This window comes from Alnus glutinosa, chromosome 3 (assembly GCF_958979055.1).
Source record: "Alnus glutinosa chromosome 3, dhAlnGlut1.1, whole genome shotgun sequence".
NCBI lineage: Eukaryota > Viridiplantae > Streptophyta > Magnoliopsida > Fagales > Betulaceae > Alnus > Alnus glutinosa.
In genome coordinates, this window is record NC_084888.1 from 33854119 (window position 1) to 33872412 (window position 18294).

Consider the following 18294-nt stretch of genomic DNA (forward strand, 5'->3'; position numbering starts at 1 on the left):
AATTCTTGCATGTTTTGGTTTCTCCTCACCGACTGCTGTTTCTTGGTTTTGTAAATTTGGAGATCCATGTAATTGATTTAAGTAGGGGTTGGATTTTATTTGAGAATGTATATGAATGAGAATGAATATAGGCTAGTTTAGTGAGTGTTGCATAGAGCACCCTCATAAGGCTTAATAAAGATATGGAGAATGATCTTTGCTAAACAATGTAGAAACCGTCATGTTCCAAACTTGAATGTTTTTAAAGTTGTTTGCATGAGTGCATATTGCTAAACACTTTGGTTTACTATATTAAGTTTTTGTTGGTCAATGTTATTAATTTGGGAAATTATGACTAGGGTGTATTACTAATATTTGTTATCTTTTGTAAAGCTGTGATATGTTATGCGGTAGCTACTTTTCAGATTTTTTTAATGTTTAGGATACTTGAGTTAGAATCTTTTTTCTGCATGTTTCTAAATTTGTAGTGTTGTGCATGTTTCTAATTTTGTTGGAGTATTGATGATGGTGGGTTATGTAATTGTCGTGCAAGCTTGTTCATGAATTATTGGCTTTGCAATCTTATGCCTTAGGTTGAGAAGTCTGGATGTTGCAAACTTGGGTGTTGAGTCCACTAAGATGTCCATCAAAATGGTTAGACTTTTTCACTTTTGTTTTGAGTTATAATTTTATTTTGACCCGCCAAGATGGCTCTCTCTCTCTCTCTCTCTCTCTCTCTTATTTCTTTAAAAAAAACACTTTGTATCATTTTTTGGATAGATGTGTGTGAAAAAATTGAAGAACTGAAGGACTCAATGACGTTTAATTTGGACAAAGAGTTGATTGATAAGGAAGAAAATGCGGTACTACATATGGTAAAGGATGATGAAAAAGTTGAAGAACCGGAGGAATTCATGATGTTTAGTTCACTAGAAGAAGTTTGCTCATATTATAGGAAGTATGCTAAGCAAGTTGGTTTTGGCGTGATAAAAAGATCCTCGAGAAAGATTGCTGGTAAAAAAACATACGCAATCTTTATATGTACTCGTGGAGGCCCAGAATGACCCAACACAAGTGACGCTGCGAAGTTGAAGCCAACTTGAGTAACTAATAGAACAGGGTGTGGTCCTAGGATTTGTGCGAGGTTATGTGATGATAGAACGTGGGGTTTGTGTAAAGTTGAGTTGCAACATAATCATTCGTTAAGCCCGAGCAAAGCAAGATTTTTTAGATGCAATAAGAATATAAATGATGCTGTGAAAAGAAGGCTTGAACTAAATGATAGAACATGAATACATACGAGTAAGAATTTTAATTCTTTATTTGTTGAAAATGAGGGGTTTGAGAGTCTTTCCTATAGAGAGAGAGATTGCCGAAATTTTATTAGCAAGGCAAGAGAGCTCCGGCTTGGTAAAGGAGATGCTTAGGTACTTTGTAATTATTTTAGTAGAATGCAAAAGCAGAATGATAACTTCTATTATGTGATTGAGATGGATGATGATTGTAGGTTGCGAAATATTTTTTGGGCTGATACACGAAGTAGGGCAGCATATGAATTCTTCGGTGATGTTATTACATTAAACACGACGTACCTGACCAATAGACATGACATGTCATTTGCTCATTTTGTAGGAGTGAATCATCATGGTTAGTCTATACTTTTAGGGATAAGACTAATATCAAGGAAGAATACAGACACATTTGTGTGGTTGTTTAAATCTTGATTAGGGTGCATGAACGGCCGAGGCCCAAGAACAATTATAACAGATTAAGATAGGGCTATGAAAAATACAATCGCAATAGTGTTCCTTGAAACTCGACATAGATATTGTCTATGGTACATTATGAGAAAACTCCCTGAAAAGTTTGTAGCACATGCTAATTTCGATGGCATTAAGAGTGCATTACATACTTGTTTGTATGATTCTCAAACATGTGAAGAATACGAGGAAAATTGAAAAAATTATTGAGGAGTTATCATCTTCACTATAATGCATGGTTGCGTGAATTATATAGTGAAAGGACATTTTGGGTGCCAGCATACATGAAAGATACATTTTGGACAAGAATGAATATCACACAGCGAAGTGAAAGTATTAATGCATTTTTTAATGGTTACGTGCACTCACATACCACATTGAAAGAATTTGTTGATCAATTTAATAAGGCTTTAAAGAAAATGGTCGAGAATGAGACATGTGCTGATTTCGATTCTTTTAATCGCATGATCTCATGTATAAGCCCATTGCCTTTGGAGAAGCAGTTTCAAGATGTTTACACAAATGCAAAGTTCAAAGAAGTTCATGAGCAGTTTGGAAAACTTATGACTTGTAATAACTCTCTTATCAAAAGTGAAGGTGCGATTTCTACCTATGAAGTTATTGAATTCATTGTCTCTGTTGAAAGCCACATGATAGAAAAAACATTTCTTGTTTACTTGAATGAAGATGAATTAGAAGTGAAGTGTACTTGTACGTTATTTGAATTAAGAGGCATCTTATATAGGCATTCTATTTCTGTGTTAGTGACAAAGAAAGTGAGAACGTTGCCATCAAGATATTTTCTTGACAGATGGAGGAAGGATATAAAGCGAGAGTACTCTATGAATAAGAGTAGTTTTGATGCTGTTGATGATAATCCTAATGCCCAAATGCATGACAAGATTATAAATAATTTGGAAGAATTAGTATCGCTCGCATCAGGAAGCGTAGAACGTTGCATGGATGTGATGTATAATATTGATAAGTTAAAAGAGAAATTTCGTGAATTAAACCTTGCGCCAAGTCACTCTTCTCATAGCATTTCAATTGCTGTCGCATCTTCTAGTTGTAATGAAGTCATTAAAAGTGATAAGATGCTTAGTCCTATTAAGGTTAAACGTAAAGGGAAGCCACCAACAACGAAAAAGGTGCCCGTTATTGAGAAAGTGCCCAATAAATCCCAAGTATTAAGCAAGCCATTGATAGACAACAATGGCAAACAGAAAAGACAAAAAAATCAGGTTGCTAAATTTTTTCCCCCTCTTCTACTTAAAAATATGTGCATTTCCCCTCATAGATTTCTCTTGCATTACGCTCTAAACACATTTAGACAACCATTTTTAGTTGTAGGCTTTCAAAGCAACAGAAGATCAAGACAACATATACCAAACTTCATGCCTTCTGCAGCTCACAATCATATAATTCATACTCAGGTGATTAACTAACATATCTTTATTTATCAATTGATAGTTGATAATTATGTGATATTTCACGTACTTATTTAGCGTTTGTTTATGCAAGATTTTATCGCTTCAGCATCGACATTGGCTCAAACCTTGAGTGGTCACCATGATTTGTATTCTTTCTCAGGTATAGTTTACATGTATTTTTTAATTCTTTGTGCTGGCATTCCATTTATGTGGTTTAAATATTAGAATTTCATATGCCTACAATTAGGGAAACAAATCATGGAACCTTTGTAATGTGTACATTTGTTGAATTTGCCGGTTGATCTAACAAATGGGTTATCCATATTAGTAAGCCAACACAAATACAAAAAGGCTTTCACTACAGCCATGCAAAGATGTAATGTATCAATTGTGAACTGGCTATGCTCCCAGGTAAAGTTGTCTAATCTAATTAAGTTTAGAATGATGTGACTGTATTGTGTTAGATATTAAAGATTATATTTTTAGGTTGATCTACAACGGGTCTTGACTATGGATCCTCTCCCTTTGAGCCAAGTAGTATTGTTCAACTTGTTGCGGCAATTACCCTATTGTATCAATAACAACCTAGCCCAAATAGTTGCTTGGTTGACATACGTTGCTAATGCCATAATTCCAAGTAACCCGGTGATTGCTTTACATGTGTGGCCAATCTTCAATAAAGTTTATGCCATACTCAACTATCAAAGTTTCCTGCCTACAATTATCGATGCTGAGGGCTTAAGTATTCATCTTCTAATTCAAGCCATTACTTTCCACATTGGGTTTGAGAGTTTGAATTGTATATTTGGTTGATGAATGTTGATAGGTTGAATTGCATATTTTTGAATCTTTTTTGTGAAGAGTTTTTGAAAGGTTCAGCACTAAATTTCATTTATGAAACTACAGTTTGTATCTTATCTGTTTCTGTTGATGAAACAACCTGGTGCTTAAATTGGTTAAGAAATATTGTATATAAATTGATGAAAATGAAATAGGAAAAAACAAGGGAAGATGTTACTTCATAAATGTTTGGTGAATCCCCTATTATTTTGAACTTGGATAATGTCTGGTTATCTTATGCATTTGTTGAATGTATGAAAAACAACCGGCATTGTCAAACATGATACTCTGTTCCGATAAAATCCTATAAAGAACCTCATTTTTTATTCATTTTTTCACACATCAAATGCACCAAAAATAGGAATTGATGGGTTACTAAACAACAACAACAAACGAGAATCAAAGTAAATAACCTCAAATTAGAAGTTGTTAACATGGACATTCAAGAGCAAATATAACTTAATAGGACATTGAAGAATTATATGAACACTAATCCCAAAATTTCTGTTGAAATCGATACAAGTCAATACAAAGTTGAGCACGGACGTTAATACATGTCTTCAACTACTATAGTTGCGCACACAGTAATGCAACTTTAACAAAACCAATTTAACTGAATTATTTTTCGTAAGTTCATTTTTCTGGCCCTCTGATTTGGCCTTGAACATTTTCTCTAGAGCTTTCCAAAGAGTTCGAGAAGTGGAGTGGCCAATCACTTGACTGAGTACAGTCTCAGTCAAGAAAGAGAGCAGGACAATGAGGATCATTTGATCCCGCTTCCGCCATTGTTGATAAGCTGGATTTGGAACTAGACTTGATCACGGGCCAGATATTGTTTTTGGTGATGGTGGGATACTGCCATCCACATAACCCAAAAGATCTTGGCTTTCCAGATAAGGTATTGCCTGGAGGTGCCACACCAAATAATTTGTTAGTATGTGCTTTGTTTGGATAGAATGTTGAAGAGAAACAATAGAAGAGGTGGAAGCTGATGGTGCGGATGGTGGAGCAGCAGGCCGGTGGTGCTGTTGGTGTGGGAGCAGGAGCAAGCAGCGAGTGGTACTGTTGATGTGGAAGTAGGGGCAGCGGGTGGTGCTGTTCTTGTATTTTGTTTCTATAAATTTTTCAAGTCTAGCAATTTTGGCCCGAGTTCTTTATTCCGGGTCTTTTAAATGTTCCATTAATTTTTTTTTTTCGTAAGTAGACATTTTGTTATCAGCCTACCCAAAAAAATCACAATCACCAACGTTCGACATTGCTTCCCTCAGAAAGTTAGCCCCATATTTGGTTGATGGATTGCTCACATTGAGTCGGTGGATTATATAAATGTTATATATGTGCTAAGTTACACATTAATTTCTTAATTAAAACTCTAATCATAAATTAATTAGTGTTTTTAAAATGATAAGCATAAATATACTGCTAGTACTTTTTTTGTTCCTGACATCTAGATTCCAAAATAATAGAATTCTTCACTCTTTTTTGGCCGCTAAACTTTAGATTGATATGCTCATATAGCTTAGAAGCCATACATACAATGTATACATGATACATAATTGGGATGCACATGCACCCATGCATGCTCTCCTCCTCCCATATGCAACATATTTCACCGCAAGTTTGAAATTATTTGAAGTGAAGTTGATGGTATAAGTACTGATTTGAGACCCCTGCCTCATACACAACCGCTAAACATCACCCTCACTCGCCAAGAAAAAAGTTCATGCCCGCGATGAAGGCCGCTTAAGTAGTCCCCACTAATTTATTCGCTTCATTCGATCACATGCACGTGATTCTAAGTGTCTCTTTATCAAATTCGATCACAAACCCTTTTTTTAAAAATAAAAAATAAAATAAAAATCACAAACCAATCCCAAACTTCATTCAAATATCAAGAAGATAATTGATTTTTTATTGGGATAACTTTACAAAAGGGTATCGAAGTATACGCCGTTTTGAGATAAAGGTAACGAACTAGCAAACATCTCAAACTATGGTATCCATATTTTCAAACGTCTTACTTAAAGGTACTCCGTTAGGATTTGCTGTTAAATCTTAACGAAGTACCCAAAATACCATTTTTTTTTTTTTTAGGAAAAAAAGAAAAAAAAATGCTAGAATTTAAGTGTTGATCAAAATTTAACGGAATTTGCAAAAATACCCATACCTGAATCTTTGAAAATTCTTATAAATTTTCTTTTTTTAAAAAAAAAAAATATAGTGGTATTTTGAGAATTTTGATAGGATTTAACAGCAAATCCTAACCTTTAAGTGAGACGTTTGAAAACGTGAATACCCCAGTTTGAGACGTTTGCTAGTTCAATACTTTTATCTCAAAACGGCGTATAATTCGATACCCTTTTGTGAAATTAATTATCTATTTTTTATTTTATTTATTATTCTGCTAGTGCTATTCTTCTTCTATATATTCTCTCATATTAAAATTTAACCAGAAAATACAATTAACCCCTTCAAAGTTTGGCCACTTTTTTAATTTTGTCTCCAATGTTTAAAACTTTTCAATGTGCTCCCAATGAAGTTTCCAAATTTGTCAATGTGGCTAATCTGTTAGTGATTTCCGTCTGTTTTGACGAAAATGGCCTCACGTGCTCCGTACATGATTTTTTTTATACAAGCTTCTCCATTTTACCCTCAAGCGGCAAGAACGCAAAGCTATTCCTCGGCAGCCTTTACCGCGCCGGGGATGAAATTGACCCAGGTGCTGGCTCAATCGAGAGCAATCCTCACAATAACATCCACTTATGGTGCGGTGATAAAAACATGCCTAATTCAGAGGACATGGGCAACTTTTACTCTGCCGGTAGAGGTCCAATCTTTTTCTTTCACCACTCCAACGTGGACCGTATGGTATACGCTGGGAGGGAAACAAACAGATTTCACAAACCTATATTGGTTAAACGCTAACTTCATCTTCTATGATGATAATGCTCAGCCTGTTCGTGTTTATGTCAATGACTGCCTTGACTCTACTAATCTGCATTATGTCTATCAAGATGTGGATATTCCATGGCTGGAATCCGGCCGACTCCTCGCAAATCCAAGCTCAAGAGAGTAGTGATGCTTTTTCCTTCAGGACGTGGGGTGTAGCACTTGCGGCTGAAAAGCCTGCAAGCATTGCGTTTCCGGTCGTTTTGGACAAGGTGATAAGCACTGTGGGTAAAATGGAGAAGCTTGCATGAAAAAATCACGTACGGAGCACGTGAGACCCTTTCCATCAGAGCAGACGAAATTCACTAAATGATTGGCCTCATTGACAAGTTTGGAAACTTCATTGGGGCACATTGCAAAGTTTTAAACATTGGAAGCAAAATTGAAAAAGTGGTCAAACTTTGAGGGGATTAATTGTATTTTCTCCTTAAATCTATATGACTCACATAAGACTTACGTGTGGAGATACAGATCTGATTGTTAATTTTTAAAATAGAAAGATCAGAAAATGACCCAAGTGTACTAAACATGCACATCTACATTACTCTCTTGTATAAAAAATTGAAAAAGAATAACAATACTTGGGGCATGTTTGGCAAGTGAGTGAACATAACAGAATAGTGGGAAAAGAATTTTTGAGTTGGTAAAAAGTGACAGATGTGATATAAAGTAAAAATAATTTATATAGAAAAGTGAAAAAGTTTTGTATTATAGTGAATTTTTTTATTTGAATAATAATAAAAAATTATTGATGTGATATAAAAAGTGAAAAAAGTAAGAATATTTTGATGTTGATTGTTTTAGGAAAATGTGAATAAAGTAGGGAAAAAGACACACGTACTACTCTGTTTTGGTTTGTGTGCTGCCAAACACTGCCTTAAGCCGTTAAGCGCAGGCTAAAAAAAAAAAAAAAAAAAAAAAAAAAAAATCATTTTTCCTTAAATCCAAAAAAATAAAAGGAAAAAAAGGGTAAACCAAAGATTCCCATTTCCCAAAATTAAAAAACAAACCTAAAACTCTAGGAAAAAAAAATAAAACAATGAAAAAAAGTGTACAACTGCAAAATGAATGGAACAAAAAAAGAAATTAAAATTTATATAGTATATTTCTTAATAGAGAAAAAATTAAGCAACCAAATTAATTCATAAATTTAATTATTTAATAAATGACATAATAATTAATACCACATGACTAGTAGGCTAATTTGTAAAGAAATTATAATTAAAGGTGTAATTCCTTTAGCATAATATATATATATGCCACATGGATCATAATAACAAATGGGAAGTAATCCTTGTACAATATATTTTACACAACATACTCACATGGAGTGGAACCATATGATAGATCTCACTCAGATAAGTCTCACACCCTAATTGATCAGTTAACTAAATCACAATGTTCCCGATTTATTTACCCAGAGATTAGATAATACAGTAACGCGGCGTCTTCTGATTCGTCACTGCAAGCGAATTATTTGGGGGTGGGGGGGGAGGCCGGGGACTGCTAAATACTCCGTGATCTTCCGTATAAATTGATATAATATGCATGGGGGAGTTGAGGACCAGGCGCGGTAACAAACAAGTACTGATCACTCTAATACCTTTGTGTTTGGCTCTATGTAAAGAGTTTTTAAGGTACTGCAACCAGCTGGCTGGCTACCAACCAGAACACAAAGGGAAGGATATATCGTTTTCATATGGCATGTCAGTCGTCGGAATCCTTGGTCGACGAATCCGATATCATCTTCTGGATCATTCGGCTTGTCTCTTCCTCCGACATTCGGTCGTCTGCTTTGCTCTTAGACTCAGCATAGGCCTCAAAGAATTCCTTGTTTTCTTTCTCCAGTTCATTCCACACTGCATAGTGCAGATGTATATATATTATTGATGCATGCATTATTGGCTGTAACGTCATCATTTTTCCAGTACTACATTAATCTTATCTCCGTGTCCGTGTGTGTGTGTGTGTGTGAGTTATATATATTAACGTTATCATTTTTCCAGCACAAACCGAGCTACGTTAGTTGCTTCTGCTCAGAACAAGTTTTTACAAACCAAAACCTAGAGCAAAGCCCAATCTGGTTAGATAGGCTCATCAGATGATCTAAAGTATGGTCACTTCGTATATTCATTTTTGTTGGGACAAATTTCAAATCCGTGTGGCGTGTAAAACACTCCCTCCACACAGATTGGATAAAACTTCGACTTTGTCTACCGGCATAGCCTCAAAAAAATTGTTTGTACTCAAAGGTCACTAAGATATATATTTGACTGAAGTTTGAGATCGATCGTGCAAACCATTAGTTCAAGATCATTCAAGAGATAAATATGCCAAGCTAATTAAATCCCTATTTTTGGGATCTTGTCAAATTTCGAAACAAGCTTAAGCATTTACAACTCAACTAATTATCAAGCTTGTTCTTTTCGCTACCCTCTCTGTCTGTCTGTCTCTTACGTGTGTGTGTTGTTTGTGAGCTTGTGATGACTAGACGGGCAGGAAACCAATAAGATCGAGAGAGTTAAAAGAAACAAACCAGTGGAGGTGATGACAGGTTTGATGTTTGCATGTTTTGAAAGGGCTTCCATGCACTCTTCTTTAGTCATATGGAAGATCAGACACTTCTCTATCAGGTGCTGCACCTATACATACAAGTAGTTCCGATCATCACCAACAACAATAACAAAAACAAAAGCTCAATCAATTAACATACTGCAACGGTCGAAAATATGACTGAAATCAGACACAACGATCGAGCTAAAAAGTTTTATATATATCTCAGTTACCATGTGTATGTATGAAGCACTAGAAGAGTCCCCCATGATCCTATAATCTCTGATCTTGATCAGCAAGACTATATATATATATATATGTAACCAAGAGAAATACAGGAAGCGGTTAATATATATGATCGGAGATTAATCTGAGAAAGAGAGAATAGGTGCAACATGATCGAAGCAGCATAATATAGTATGTAAAAGTAGAAGGGGTGGTGGGAGGGAGTGGGGCCAGGAGTCCCACGTGGGAGATAGATGATAATTGGTTGGGAGGAGATTAGAGGAGATTTGTAACTGACCATTTTTTTGTCTTGTAGGATTGCCATTAGGCTGCATCTTCCACGTGATAAGTGGGTCATACCAACTACAAATCCTCCTAAATGACAAACCCACCATCACCCCTCTCGATCATCACAAAGCACCACACACTAGCAATTAAACGGATCGGATCGGATGTTTCTCGGTCTTTCCATTGAAATTTGAAAAACGAAGGGCCGGGTTTGGTGATCATTGATCAATTCAATTCCTATGCTTTCGAACTCGATCGCCTTCTCTCAGTTTCTCCAAAGAGCACCTGATCAATGTAATCAACTCGATCGCTAGCTCGCTGTCTTGTCTAGCTTTACGAAAAGGGCCAGAGCTTAATTTGTGTCCACTCTAGGATCTCAATTCTGCTACTTTTGATGGCTCTATCTTCTCTCGGATTTCTTCTTGTCAGCTAGCTAATTAACTTTACTTCTATTCAATTATTAATTCTTCGCCTTATTAATGACTTAAGTAAGGCTCAATTTGGAGGACAAGGATCACCGGAGAGAACCGGTTAGTTTAAGGAGAGGGGTACACTTGTTATTTTACTTCTTTTTAGACAAATTTGCCCCTTCATTTCAACTAACCGGCTCCTCTCCTGTTTAAATGAACCGGAGAGGATTCAAATTCCAATTTGAAGCACTCTTAGTTACAGGGGTTGACAGAATTTTCTTTCAAATTAGGTTAGATGAAATTCTTCTAATTTAATCTATAAAATTGTCATGTATTCTTTAATACATGATAAGCAAATGTTTTTTTAATAGCACTTGAAAATAAACTTGCTTTTTTAATAGTGGTGTACCCGAGGATAACCCACTCACGGCCCAAACTGGAGGCCAATATGGTCCATCATAGGTTAAGTCAAACCCGATCCAGCCTAATTGTAACGTCGACCCCAACTTTTGTACAAGTCATATATATATAGTGGAATTGTACGTCTAAATTTCACGTAGCATCTTCATAAACTCTTTTATATAAGTCATATATATAGCGAAATAATATATCTAAATTTCATGTAGCACTCTCATACACTCGCCAAAGAAGAAAATCTAGTATATATAAATTTTTCTTTTCTTTTTAAAACTTTTTCACAACCTTTAATTTTCACAAAGCTACACTTTTGACAAAATCATATTTTCCTTCCAAACCTCGTTATTTTTTTAAAATTCTTTTTCTTTTAAATTTGTTTTTCATTGAACACATATAAATCACATCATGGTAAAATAGTTTCATATTTGCATTCAAATATTCAAGGCTCAATATCACCAATAAAAACATATATATAATAAGCATTTGTAAAATATTCAAGTGCAAGGTCAATAAGTTTATACTCCCTAACTTTGGTTTATCTCCTGAACTATAGTCTCCAAGTGTGTTCCCTGCAATTACATTTCTCTATTAGCCTCTAGTCTCAACTAATAACTCTATGGTTTATTGGACTAAATCTTAAACGGGTGTCATAATTTTGTTTCTAAGTAGCACGTCCGGACGGCCCACCCAATGGGCTACTGAACAAGGCATTCTTCCTCATATATAATACATCTTGTGCGAACAAGATTTCCAAATGAAGCCCTCTATGCTAACCTTAGTCTGAACAAGTTATTTAACGAGGCTTACTGTTCTCTGTTTACCACGTAGCTCATCTGGGCAGATTATGAACAAGTTCGAACGAGAATTGTGTTGAGTTCCAAAATTCTCCATGACTTTACTAGTTCTAGCTCTTCCATAATTATTCTTTATCTCCGTGCAATATTTATATATCACACAAGCGTGTAAAAACATCATTTTTTTATGTGGAACTTTTCCATTTTAGAGAAAACCCTAGTTTTTTCTTTTAATAATCAAACTATATCCTCCACATTTGAGCACACCATACAGTACCCTTAATTATCCCAACACTTCGATAACAAATACACTACCAATAATTTTAATTAATTACTTGAGTATCTCCTCTGATATAAGTATTGCTATATATTACGATTTTATTCTACTTTACTGATATAATATTATCAATCAATCATTATTTTTTTTTAAAATAAAATAAAATAATGACAAATAAGCAGCAACACGCCAATAAAATGAAATGTGATAAAAGTGTGATGAGAAGGATTCTTCTTTAACCTATAGTTTGTTCTTAAGTGCATCAGCTTTTGTGTTCGTTCTTGACAGTTTTGTCTTGTTTCTTGTAGTTCAGCATACAGACCGTCAACATATTTCCTCTGAAAATAAAAATAATAAAAAGAGAACAAAGAAGAAAGAAGAAAGAACAATTAGGCTCTAGTGGGCACAATATATAGACCCGGATACATCCAGAAAAATGAATTAATTGTTGGATATTTTCGTCTACTGCACACTATAAAAACACTAATACTGGACCCCTAGCCTACACACTATACAACGTTATATATTATCATACGCGAGCCAGTGCAGGAACCTCCATGCAAGATGAACCCTAATAATATAACTATATTATTGGAGTGAAATAATCTTTGAAATGACCAATGAAAAAATTGTTATTTTATCACGTGGCCTTTGGATCGATCACAACAATGTTATAATTACATTACATGACAACATATTTATCATGTGATCGATCTCATTTTCATCATTAAATCATATATCCAACATCGTTAAATCCACTAGGGAAAGAAATTTTCTGTGTGGTCTATGGAACACGTTTCTGTTGTTACCATGCACATGCAATAATGATGGATAATACGAAATCTAAAAAAGAGAAAATTGAGATAGATTTACGTGCTACGTCCACAAGAATGCGACTATATATATTTTACTATATGATTTAAGGTTACAACATAAAATACTTATAATTAAGAAAACTCAACATGCATGCATGTATACAGATGTATTTTGAAAAACTCCTAATTGTCAGAGCTCCGCTCATCTTCAATAACCGGCCTCTATACTAATATATTGTATTACTCTTTATGCCTACGAGAATATAAACAACTTTTTTCATCAGTTTCCTAATAATCACAAAATGTAGATCGAGAGCATGCATGTGCGCACCTCAGAGGTGCACATGTAAATGTAACGAATGGTGCCGCAACAATTCAGCCGGTTTTGGCTTGTCAACACATGCACGTACACAGCGATGGCCATGATCAGATATCATTCTAGATTGAGCTTGATGGCGTGTCAGATTATGATTGGTTTACAATCACAGAAAGTGTAAGGGGCTTTACCGGCCACCATCTTTTATACATTGAATATGAAAGGTCATTGGTTTACCGTACAATAGAAAAAGATGCATATTGCTCCAAGGGTAACGGGACAAAAGAAATCAGATCGATCGAAGTAGCTAGCTATTTGTGAAGCACGCTCGCTGGCGTTAAGATTGTCTTTGACAGCTGTGTGATCAATTATATATGATCCAAAAGCTCGCTCATATCAAAGACGTACGTACTATCAGTCTATCACGTCCCAGGCCCCCCTCAAAAAACAAAAAACCTATCACGATTCACAAGGATGTTACAAAACTTACACCTCATTCGATTCCAGTCATTTTTACTTTTCAAAATTTACTAGGTGGGTTTACAGAAATGGAGTACGGAAAAATGAGAATCATTTCTCAACAAATCAAATCAAAAAAGTATTTTGGTTTGTTTGGTAAAGAGTCTTGAGATGAAAAATAAAATAAAATTGATTGATGTGATATAAAGTAGAAAAGAATTTGTTGGGAATAATTCCATTCAGACCGGCCCATATAAAGAATCATGGGCATTCAAGTCAATACCGACTTAAGAAGGATTGACAGTAGAACTCCCGGGAGATAGATACTAAGTAGCTGAGACTAGGGGTGGGCAAAAACCCGCCCACCCGCACCAACTGGCATCCCCCACCCCGCCCCACCCCGCCCCACCCCGCCCTGCAAATACTGGTTTTTAAGTATTTTTTTGCGGATACGAGTTGGATTTTGTCCAACCCATGCGGGGCTGGGCGGGTTACAGCTTGGGGTTTTAAAAAACCCCGCCTCGCCCCGCAAGTTAAAAAAAAAAAAAAAAAAAAACAAAACAAAAGAGACCTAACTTCTAGTCTTCTAGACCCTTCATTTTCTACTTTTCTAACCTAGCGCCTCCAGCCTCCAAGACTTTCATTTCTCATCTTCTCTTCGTTTTCTAACCTAGCGCCGCACGAAGATCTAGCCTCCAAAACTCTTCGTTTTCCCCTTGTTCTTCACCGGTTCACCCTGCCGCCGCTCTTCATCCTCGTTTTTCCCTTGTTAGTGATCTTTGAAGCCATAGCTGTGTCGTGCATCTAATTGTGAGCGTCGAGCGGCTTCGTCCAGTACCAAAATTTTATTCCGTTGTTTTGTTTCTTGTTTCAATGGGTATATGGGTTTTGTTAATTGCCATGATTTGGGTTTTGTTGATTGCCAGGATTTGGTTTTGTTTCTTGTTTTCGTCTCTTCATCTACTTCGCCCAAACCCGCCCCGCACCGCACCACACGGATCTAACTCATCTTTTACGGTTCACGGGTGGCATTTTCCAAAACCGCAGTGTTGCGAGGCAAGGGCAAAAATGGTAGAAATTCGCCCCGCCCCACCCCATGCACACCACTAGCCAAGATAGCAGGACTCCCGGACAAGTCCTATCCCGAGAGATAGACACCAAGCAACTATTCCCGAGAATACGCAACAGAAAGTAAATCCAGATTGAGTCCCGGGAATATAGACAACCAGGGATTGATAGTCAACTCAGTTAGCCAAGGCCCGAGACAAGCAAGTTCCAAGAAATCAGGTATTAGTTATCCCATGAAATCCAGATTAGGACTCTACTCCAAGTTGAATTAGAGTATGAATCATAATCCGATCAGCAATCCGATCCCCAGTAGAATCGGGATAAGACTCCTAGTCCAAGTCCAGTTTGATCAGTAGTCCTATTCCCGGTAGAATCGGGATAGGACTCCTAGTCCAATCTGATTCTGGATTTTCTTGGATCAGATCAGATTATATGTCTACTAAAGGATTAAAGTCCAAGTAAAACTCTGATTACACTCCTAAATCAAGGAGCAGTTGATTTCCATTTTTTACCTTTTTGCCTATAAATAGGCTCATACCTCAGATATAAACTCAGACTGAACTCTTGTGCATTAAGCAAAATTTTTCTCACATAAGCTAATTTAGGCATCAGAGCAAGACTCCTAAAGCGTGAAGAACGTGCAATTCATACCGTATCGAAAACTGTACCAACAAAGTTTAATTTAATTTTTTTGTAAAAAAAAAAATAAAGAAAATTATTTAGTAAGGTGTGCAAATGAAGTTAACTTTTCTTAGAAAAAAAAAAAATTAGTTTGCTAAACGTAGCCGTCATAGATGCAAATTATAAAGATATTCACACAGAATAACACGACTACAATTTGAGTTACTCACGTCTGTTATCTATCACCTTAAATAAATTAATCAATTTATAATTTGAGCTTCTCAAATTATTTATAAAGTTTAATCTCACGTAGTAAAAAATTAATGTAGAACTTAACACACATAAACACATTTATAATCTGCTAATTTTTTGGGAATTAATATGAACAATTCATCTACCCAATATATATGAGACTAAATTTTTGGGATATTACAATATTGTGACACCTGGGTGGATAGCTTGCCCACATTGAACGAGTGAGAGCTAAGTCCGACATTGCTTCTCTCAAAAAGTTAGTCCTATATTTGAGGATGGATTGCCAACATTTAGTTGGTGAATTATATAGATGTTGCATGGGTGCTAAGTACGTTGCACATGAATTTGTCATTGCAATGTCAATGATAAATTGGAAGGACACTGCAAAAATTAAAAGATAAAAAGAAAACATTACAAATTTATTCTTAGTTAGAAGGGTTAAGTATAAATTCCCCCAAACACAATATTTTTGTCTCTCAATGACACAGTCAATGTGCTCCAGTCATCTCCTTCATCATCTTTATTTTTATTTCTGTAAATCATGTATTACATGACAAAAACAAGGAGGTAGGGAAAACATAGATCCACATTTTGCAGGGGAGGATTAGCCTATCCTATCCGTGTTGATGCATGCTGCCGACTCAGCTGGGATATTTGCCTTCGCTCCATGCAACAAAACCTCAAATTCCAAATCTTGGAAGAATAATGCTAGACTCACAACTTTTTGCTTGTTAACACGTGATTGTCATATGGTTAAATACTTGCGAGAAGACAACATACAAATTACAATTATCAAAATTGCAGATAATTCAATTGAGTAATGTTAGAAACCGAGTTTGTATCACATAACTATCTATCTCACAATGCTGAGGTGGTAGTTCTAACCGATCCTTATTTTTTATTTTTTAAAAAATAATAATAATGACTGATCTAAGGATTAGTTGAATTGCCATATTAATATTATGGGATAGTTATTGAATAATGATTTGATTTCTAGTATTACTCACTGGAATTATAGAGAATCTTAACCCACTTGCTCCACATGTGTAGACAAAAGTGTCGACTTTCTTTTCAGTCCATATATGGTACAGAGAGTTTGGGTTTGATACGCAATTAATGTAGAGTAAATGGACCACCTAAATGATATGATCAACCAAGTGGGTGTGCTTATTATGATCAACTAAAATGTGAATGGCTAGGTCAGATATTCTATCCGTTTGGGTGTGCTGATGATCGACCAAGTGGTTTCTCTTAGCTTTGAAACCTCTGTTCTTCATTCTTTTCATCACATGAACCACGTTGATCAAAAAGGTTGCCAAATAAGACGGGGGGACATTTTAAAGGACAGCAAAAGTAGGGGTGAGCAAATTATCCGATTACCGAAAACTCACCAACCGCCTTCGACTGCTAACGTAAAATAAAAAAAATCGTAAATCAGAATAAAAAAATTTACCAATTTAATAGTTGGTCGGTAATCGGGTAAAAGGATATTTATGTCAGGTTTCGACCAGACCCGACATTAAGCAAAACAGTGTCGTTTGACGCGTTATCAAAAATACCCTAAAATAACAACTAAAACGACACCATTTAGCAAGCTTATATATACGAATTTTTCTCACTTTTCAAACCCTAGAATCATCTCTACCGTTTCCCACTCTCAGTCTCTTAGTCTCTCACATTCGCCGATCTCCCTCCCTCTCCAATACCTGCTGCTGCTCACGCCTCGCACATTTGCTGCCCTCCTATTCCGCAAGCCTCCACTGTCCACATGTACCATGAGATCCACGATGCCACGTCCGGTCTGTGCAGCAAGAAGCCAAGAACTAAGAAGATCATGATTCACAAGGACCACGAGCCAAATAGCCAATCCTGTTGATTTGGTACCTGGGTTTATTTTTTTTCTTTGATTTATATATATTTTGATTTGTGGGTTTGATTATTGTTGAGTTTGAGAGTTTTGAGTTATTGTGGTTTCACTGGTTTGTAACGTTTGTTCAACTTTGTTGGAAACTTGAAAGTTTAGGCTGAAATCTTGTGATTCTTGTTGAATCTATGGTTGAATTTCCGATTTATCCAACCGAACATTATAGCTTTTTTCCTTTTTTTTCTTCGAATTATTCGATTTTTTTGAAATTATTCCTTGATAGAATGAAGTCGGGTAACCTAACTTCACCGACAAGCACAGTCGGGAATCGAAAACACCATTTCCGACCCCAACGCCCACCTGTAAGCAAAAGGATGAACAACGCAGTTGATTGGAAGGTTGAAAGGTAGAAATTGAATAACGCAAAGAAAGGGACAAAAATTACAGCACATGCCCTTTTTTCAGATCTCCTTTATGTCACTCCTGTCCGATAAACAAGAAAAATCCAATACGCACAACATAATAGATTTGGCTATTTTGCAGAAGGAATATATACCCATGGCCCACAACCTGAGGTTTATAAAGTTAACCAAGTGACCGTTACGGTCCCACATCGATCAAGTGGGATTTTTTCCAGGCACAAATTATTGGAAATTTCCGAAAATGATGCAACAAAAGATTTGGGAAACGAGTATTGGGGGATGGGTAATTGGGAGGCCCGCACAAGCGAGTTCTGCAAAGTAAGCAGCGTCAGCGCTTGGCCAGCCTATCACCCCTCCATAAATTCTTGCGCATGTTACTGTGGGCGCTGCGAGCGGCTCCCACCGCGCGCTTTGTTTTCCTTACTCATTAGTTTAAGGCAATTTGTTTAGTCCCACTGAAGTCCTATTTATATGGCTCCACCTTGACGAGGTTTTGGTGAATTTTCGATGTGGGACAATTTGGAGCTGGCGGTTGCAAGGAGTCAGGACAGA

At 36.2% G+C, this 18294-nt stretch overlaps 2 protein-coding genes and 1 non-coding gene across 3 annotated transcripts; 1 reads left to right on the top strand and 2 right to left on the bottom strand.

Moving 5' to 3' along the window:
• The first annotated feature begins 2158 nt into the window (after positions 1-2158).
• LOC133863391 (protein FAR1-RELATED SEQUENCE 1-like) lies at positions 2159-7209 on the top strand. The gene is made up of 2 exons (XM_062299333.1): positions 2159-2923; positions 7024-7209. The coding sequence occupies exons 1-2, from the start codon at positions 2159-2161 to the stop codon at positions 7207-7209; spliced, it is 951 nt and encodes a 316-aa protein (XP_062155317.1).
• A 952-nt stretch (positions 7210-8161) lies between these two features.
• LOC133864543 (uncharacterized) lies at positions 8162-10198 on the bottom strand. Its single transcript, XM_062300914.1, has 4 exons — positions 10035-10198; positions 9745-9812; positions 9495-9600; positions 8162-8817 (listed from the first exon to the last, which is right to left on the bottom strand). Exons 1-4 carry the CDS (start codon positions 10129-10131, stop codon positions 8666-8668), a joined length of 423 nt encoding a protein of 140 aa, XP_062156898.1. The 5' UTR covers positions 10132-10198; the 3' UTR covers positions 8162-8665.
• A 7833-nt stretch (positions 10199-18031) lies between these two features.
• On the bottom strand, positions 18032-18183 carry LOC133865070 (U12 minor spliceosomal RNA). Its single transcript, XR_009899606.1, has one exon. It is a non-coding gene; the product is annotated as a U12 minor spliceosomal RNA (small nuclear RNA).
• Positions 18184-18294: the final 111 nt, after the last annotated feature.

Bases quoted from the DNA above. Each gene is read 5' to 3' on its own strand.
- LOC133864543 (XM_062300914.1), bottom strand. From the start codon at position 10,131: ATGGTGGGTTTGTCATTTAGGAGGATTTGTAGTTGGTATGACCCACTT. The intron at 9,813-10,034 runs GTCAGTTACAAA...ATATATATATAG, and splicing joins TCCTACAAGACAAAAAAATG to TCTTGCTGATCAAGATCAGA. The intron at 8,818-9,494 runs GTTTGTTTCTTT...TGCACTATGCAG, and splicing joins ACCTGTCATCACCTCCACTG to TGTGGAATGAACTGGAGAAA.
- LOC133863391 (XM_062299333.1), top strand. From the start codon at position 2,159: ATGGTCGAGAATGAGACATGTGCTGATTTCGATTCTTTTAATCGCATG. The intron at 2,924-7,023 runs GTATTAAGCAAG...ATGTCTATCAAG, and splicing joins AAGTGCCCAATAAATCCCAA to ATGTGGATATTCCATGGCTG.